Source organism: Apteryx rowi, unplaced genomic scaffold (genome assembly GCF_003343035.1).
Source record: "Apteryx rowi isolate R43461 unplaced genomic scaffold, aptRow1 scaffold_75, whole genome shotgun sequence".
NCBI classification, from domain to species: domain Eukaryota; kingdom Metazoa; phylum Chordata; class Aves; order Apterygiformes; family Apterygidae; genus Apteryx; species Apteryx rowi.
Window position 1 is genome coordinate 1,812,911 of NW_020451038.1, and position 6,866 is coordinate 1,819,776.

At 59.8% G+C, this 6,866-nt stretch overlaps 1 protein-coding gene across 2 annotated transcripts in view; it reads left to right on the forward strand.

Moving 5' to 3' along the window:
* Positions 1-2,876, forward strand: part of KLHDC8B (kelch domain containing 8B) — a 32,572-nt gene extending 29,696 nt beyond the window's left edge. For both annotated transcript variants that reach the window (XM_026088011.1, XM_026088013.1), the window contains one exon: positions 307-2,876. In XM_026088011.1, coding sequence (XP_025943796.1) covers positions 307-1,629 — 1,323 coding nt within the window. In that variant the 3' untranslated portion in view covers positions 1,630-2,876. The remainder of the gene's footprint in view (positions 1-306) is intronic.
* The last annotated feature ends 3,990 nt before the right edge of the window (positions 2,877-6,866 follow it).

Genomic DNA, 6,866 nt, shown 5'->3' on the forward strand with positions numbered 1-6,866 from the left:
CTCCAAAGACCCTGCTGCAGGAGTTGCTTTTGGCAAGGATGTGTCACCCCAACACATGAGAAGGCAACGCTGCTGGGAGAGGGGCAGCACAGTGGTTAGGAGTACACCTCGATCCCAGATCTGTCACTTTTGTGGGACAGTTTGAGAATACGTCCTTACACAGGGAGATCCAATTTGCTGGTCTTTGGGTCCATACTCAACTTAAAGGGTCTAGCTGATACATAATAGATACCGGTTCCTTGACTACTGCTTTTGTGTCTTTTAATGTGTTGTTTACTGCTTCTGCTCTGCTCTCTGCTCCCCCAGAAAGATGTGGAGATTTCGGAGGTGAAATCCAGTGTCCAGCTGCTGAAGGAGGATCTGGGGTCGCTGCCAGCTCAGCTGAGTGATCAGCTCCTGAAGCTGTGTGAACAGTTAGGCTTCCTGAAGCTCCCTGGCGCCTTAGCCGAGCTGCATACATTCATTTCCACCGCCAAACTCCCCACTCATGTGACGGATAACTCTTCCCAGACCTCCCCTGGCATGCAGCAGGACTGTGCTCTTGATAAGGAGCACACAYGCTGGCCGAGCTGCCCAGGCAGGAGGGCTTGCAGCTCCTCGCTTCAGTCTCAGCCTCCCTGCGAGGCAGCGCCRGACCAGAACGGAGGCTCCCACGCGAGCCATCAGCTCGTGGGGGCCGGCACTTCTAGTGGTAGCTTAAACACAACTTCAGGAAGGAAAGTCAGCCCCATTGCTACAGTGGCACATGGCAGAGAAAATACTTCTTTGCAGGAGATGAAATCTGCTTTAGCAACACAGAGCTATGCTAGCAGTCCTTGTATGTGCTGTGCTAGCAATCACGTTTTTGGAAGTAGCTGGCAGAAACACTGTCCTGTTCCTCAGGAGGTATCTCTGCCRACACCACTGAGGAAGGCAGTTAGGAGAGGCACGAAAGGGTTTAAAACTGTRACACAATCAGAACAGAGACAGCCTCAAGTTTGCCACCTTTCTGTACAAAATGACATGTCTGGGCAAAAAGACAAGAACTCATCCACAGACGGTGCGACGGAGAACACAGCTGCAGGAAACAAAGCAAGACAGAAGTCAGGAAGGATCCCCTGGAATAAAGCAGCAGGGTGGAAGAAAACGTACCCCGCTCGGAGAAAAGGAGAGCTTTCTAGATGTTCCGASAGCGGGCTGAAGCAAAGGATGGCAAACAGGATTTTGGAGCTGGAAGGCTCCAGAAAAAATTGCTTTCCCAGATATACAGTTACTCTCAATTCAGGAAGCTCCATCCCAGTTTCTGCAGCTCCCAGTCAAGGAATGCTAAGCAGTGTTCAACAGAAGCTCACAAAGAATTTCCTCCAAGGGCCCCGCTCCAATGAYGGCATGCAGCAACTTGTAGACAAAAGAAAGAGAAGTCTGGAAAATAAAAAAGGAACAAACGTTTCCAATATGAGAAGGAATCTCTGGGATTCCTCTCCCCAGGAAAATGTATTTTCCCTCTATAGCACAACAGGGGAAAAGCAGACGAGCTGCTTCAGTCCCCCAAGCTCCGCAAGCTCCAATAAACCGTGTCCTGCTGCTACGCTGGCTCAGCAGAACATGGCGTGTTGCTCTTTAGTTTTTGACAGCGATTATTCTGATTGACGTTTCTTGTTTAGTTTTCAGGGTTTTCAGTGCAGGCATGGCCATTTCAGGCACAGTTTATTCCTCCAGGTTTATTAGCTGTTTAGGCTCTTAAAGGATTTGATTTCGCGGGCCTCCCACGTAGCTGAGCAAGCTCCTGTGGGGCTGAGTTTTTCCTGTATACATTACAGCCTCTTGAAAACAGAGAAGGCTCGTGCCTGGCGTGCTTTAAAATGTTACTGCCCGCTTTGAAACGCCGTAAGGGCCTACGGCGGGGGCTGAGGGAAAGCTCCCCCCCTGCTTGGGGGCCGGTGGGGGTCTGTGTTGTTTTAGCCCCTGCTCTCGGCAGAGATGCCACCGGCTCCGATTACCATCGCGTTTGTGTAGCAGAGAAGCCTCTGCGGGTCCGCCGAGACTTTCGCTAGGGAGGACGTGGCTGGCAGATCGCAGGCACACAGCCGAGTCTCTCGCCACCGGATTTAGCACTCAGATCTACGTGAAGCTTTTCAATTAGATATATGCAATAATATTGCCATGGCTGGAGGCTTTAACTCTGTTTATCATTCTTTGTCTCTGTGTTGGTTCATACGTCTAAAAGTTCAGATTCTTAGTTCCCTGGGAAGCAGTAGGTGTTGTTTTGACTGATTTCAATAAGGTTAAGATTTGTCCCAAGAGTTGTTTGTGAATTCTGGACAGTTATAAGTTTAGCTGAGGAAAGTAGAGTCCCAGCAGCTCAGGTACATTAACYGTTGCATTTCTTCTCCTTTTAGGCTGAAATTTTGTAGTCACTTTATTTAGTTTCTATCTAATTTGGCTTGTATATCTCTTAACTAATCAAGAACTTCTTCATCTTACATATTTCAAAGATGGTGGTTCTCAAGCAGAAACCAAAAGATGCGACACTCACATTCAACAGATAAAGCAATTGTTGGCTATTTCTCTTCCTTTAGAAACCTATAATTTCCTAGCTAGGAATCATTCCAGACACACAGATTTTCAAGTCAGAAAGGATTATTCTGATCATCTAATCTGACATATACAGCAGCTTGATGATTTGACATCCCCAACTCCCACAGAGCAAATCTTTCCAGGGTATCCAGACATGATTATAAGTTTCCACTGCTCCGGGTATTTTTATCATGTTTGTTTTTTGATCTGAGATGTTACTGGCAAAGGAAGCATTTCAATATTTACGAACAGATCTCTTGTCTTAAATACAAACAGTCTGGGATTATTTTTTCCTGGATTTAATAAACCCATTTTTTCTTCGCAAATGTCCAGTTTCTTTGTATTGATTTTTAGGGGAGAGCTGGCAAGATCCTATTTCAGGAGTTTAATAGACAGCTGCTCCTTAGCTGTTTATCTCCCCAGACTGGAATTGAGATAATTAATTTTTTCAGATTGTCTCTGGCGTTTAAAGAAGGAAACGGTGGCCCTGCTGCAGTCATAACCCCGCAACGGCGGGTTACAGGGGCTCTGCTGCGCTCCCATCCGCACTGCAACCCCCAGGCCGCCGGCAGCCGCTCGGTGCCAGCTCGGCGCTGGGTTCCCTTCACCCGCAGCAACCTGCGGCAAGGCTCSCCGCAGCCGCGCAGCAAAGGAGAGCCGCACGGACGCTTGCCCGGTGCCTTAGCCACCAGCCCGGGGGTGCCGGGAGCCAGGCTGCGGGGAGGTGACGGTGCTGCATGTGCTGTGGGACCCCGGGTCTTCTCCTGACGGTGACGGGCAGCGCCGCGATGCTTTGTTTCCTCCTCAGCAGCCAGCGTGACGCCGGCGCCTTCCTCGCAGCTGGGTGCAGCGACGTTAATGAGCAGGGAAGAAGGCAGGCGGGAGGCCCGGGCCTGCTTTGGAGGTTGTTTGCACTGCGTGAGCGCCCCAGGGTAGAGGGAACGGCCCCAGGCGTGCCCCGTCCTCGGGGAGCCCCGAGACGCCCCAGGGTACCCCGGGGTTAGCAGCAGGGCCGCCGAGGCCACCTCCTGCGTGACGGCTGCAGACGCCCAGTGCGTTTGCGTTCGCTCATTTTATGCTTTTCTTCTGCAACGGTGCTCCCAACATAGYGATTCCTTCGCTGGGCAAAACCTGCTCCTTAGAGTCTGAGCTTCCTCCTGCGTTGGAGGCGCTGGAGCAGGGGGAAGCCCTCGGCTTGCTGACGGCGGGGAAACGCGTGGCTGCGTCGCCCGCCGGCGCTCRCGAGCCTCCGGGACGGCAGTTCCTCGCCCGGGAAGCGGCGGCGTTGCGCTTGCCAACTCCAGCGCCGGATCACTGAGCTTGGAGGGACCTCTGGAGGTCTCTGCCGCAAGCCCCCGCGCGCGGCTCGCGCGGGGCCCCCAGCACGAGGCCACGAGCCCACACGGCGCGAGTGCAAACGGGGGCTTGCTGGAGGGGAGCACGAGTGACCCGTCGGCTCCCCTCCGGGCACGGCCGGCGCCAGCACACTGCGGCACTCACTGGGCCCGTGCAATAACACAAAGTGGGGTCAGGAGCAAAACTGCTGGAAAAGGGCGTAACGACACYGGCAGGCTGGGAGCCAAGCGCACTGTGTGTCCCCCAGCCACCGAGGAGGGGTGAAGCCCCTTGGTGCCCACGGCTCCCGCACCGGCCCCCGCAGCCTGGCCCCCCCCCCGGGCTCGTTTCCGTCCAGGATCTTCTCCCGGGGTTTTCACTGCCAGCATGAATATTTGTCCCAATATGGCCGTGACGACGGGCAATTCCTCTCCTGGCCTCGACGTACAAAAATGGAAGTGCGCGCGCGGCTGGCTGCGCCCGAGGACCGCGGCGTTTCGATTCCTCGGCCGTTAAGCGGCGCCCGTTCCTCCCAGGCGCTGCCTCCCGCCTGCGGCACCACCGTTTCCCCGCCGGCAGAGCGCTTCCCACACCACGGCGGGTGTTTCCGGCCCGCACGTGGCTGCTGAGTTCGCGGTCTCCGGCTCCCCGTCGGCTCTCCTGGAGCTGGCAGCTCCGCGGCACGCGTGGGGCCCTGGACCCGCCGCCCCGGCTGTTTTCTCCCGGCACGGTGCACCCGTGCTGGCAGGGGCTCGTCCTGCCCTTCCCCGACGCTCCCGGGGCAGGCGGCCCCCTGGGACCACGGCGGGCGCCGGTGTTGCCGGCACCACCGTGAAACGTGCACAGTGAAAATGCAAAGAGAAGCTCCAGAGCGTTTGGGGGTGAGGATCAATCAGGGCAGCTTTCCCCTAGCACGTCCTAGGTTACGTCCAGGCTTCGCGCCTGGGAGAAAGCTCCGGGGAGCGGGAGGAGGGCCAAAAGCGGGGAAAGCCCATGCAATGCAAGCGACGGCGGCGGCGCAGGACATGAAAACGCCCGTCGCGCCCTTCGCTTTGCTTTCGTGGCGTCGCAGGCAGCCAGACGGCGGCTTTGCACCGAGCGGGCTCTAATCTCCTCGTCCGCCAGTGAGTCACTTGGCAAAGGGCGGAAGCGCTGACGGCACGGAGGGACGGGTAAATGTCATCGCTTTGCCTGCGCTGGGTGCTCGGAGAGCAGGGGCTGCTGCGCGCGGGGCACAGCTGGCCCCACGGGCTGTCGCTGCCCCACCGGCCGTGGCAGTGGGGGGCCGGCTGGCTGCCCCGCAGGGCGCCGACGCTGCCGGCGGAGAGTGCACGGGGCTGGCCACGGCCCCCGGCTCTGCCCCYGTGCTGCCTCCCCGGCACTAATCCCTGGGATTAGCTGCCCGACCCACGTGCTTTGTGGGGGCCGGCGCGCTGGCATGGCCTGAATTTCCCAGGCTGGCTGCCCTCGGCTTCGCGCCCCTGCCAGGCAGCAGCACAGCAGCCCCTGGGTCCGGAAACGCCCCGCACCACCTGTGGATGGAGCAGGATGGGACCTGTCCCCCCGCTCCATCGACCAGGGTGGCAGATGCACTGGGGACACCTGGGGATGCCGGAGCTGGGGCTGCAGTTGCTGCGATGTCCGGCTGCCCCAGAGCAGGGATTAGGAAGGCGAYGGTGCGCTCACCCCTTGGCTCAGCCCGGCGTTCCCCGCCAGCGCCGACGGCACCAACGGCAGCACCCAGGCAGCTGGCTGCGCCCGGGCGGGCCCTGCTGCCCCGGGGCAGCGTCCCGGGAGGATTCGAGCGGCGGGTGGGTTGCACAAAGCGAGGAGGCGAGAGCTGCGGCGCCGGCGCCGTGCACCTGCAACGAGCCGGCCGGGCCTGGGCGACGCACGGCACGACGCCCGGGGACCGAGCGCCATGGGGCTCCGGGAGCCAGCCCCATGCCACCCGCTCCGCTCGCCCGCAGCTGGGGGGCAGGCGAGGCGGTGCGCTGCTGCCAGCGCTGCTCCGGGGGCACGGGCCGGGCGCCCCGGCTGCTCGGGGATGCGCGACAGCAGAGCCCCACGTGGGTCTCACTGCGCCGTGCCGTCACCATGCCAAGACCCCAAATCAAGTTGCAGCAGGGACCCAGCTGTGCTCGTTAGCTAATTACCCCGCTCTCGGCATTAGCCCTGCGTCTGCTGGGGCTCTGCAGCGTCCCGGTGCCTGGGGCAGGGCAGGAGGTGTGGAGCAGCGTGGGGCAGCAAGGGCCTTCCCGGGGACGCCACGCAGGGCAGTGCCCCCAGCCCATCCCTCCTGGCCTTGGGGCTGCCGTGGGCCTGCCTTTTGCAACAGCCCTTGTTTTTGGGTGCCACAAGAGCAAGTGCTTCACCACACCAGCTTCTCCGGTGGGAGGCCTGCGCTGCCCTGCCTGCCCCATGGGGACCTGCCCATGCCCTGTCTGCCCCATGGGGAACCTATGCCTCCCCTGGTGTCTTGCCCCGTGGCGACTTGCCCCATGGCGACTGGGACCTGCCCCTGCCCCAGACTTGCTCCATGGGGTGCCCCTGCCTTGCCTGCCCCATGGAGACTGCCCCATGGGAACCTGCCCCACATGAGCCCCATGTGGACCTGCCCCATAGGGACCTGCCCCTGTCCTGTCCTGCCCCACAGGGATCAGCCCCTGCCCCACAGTGACCTGCGCCTGCCCCAGAGAGACCTGTTCTTGCCCTGCCTGCCTGCCTGCCCTTTGGGCACCTGCCTCTGCCCCACAGAAACCTGCCCCTGCTCCAGCCGTGCTCCAAGGGGGCCTGCCCCCACCCTGCCTGCCCCATGGAGACTGCCCCACGGGGACCTGCCCCATAGGGACCGGGACCAGGACCTGCCCCTGCCCTGTCCTGTCCCGCCCTGCCCCACAGTGACCTGCCCCTGCCCCGTCCCGCGGGGACTTGCCCCATGGGGAGCAGGACCTGCCCCCGACCAGCCCCCGGGG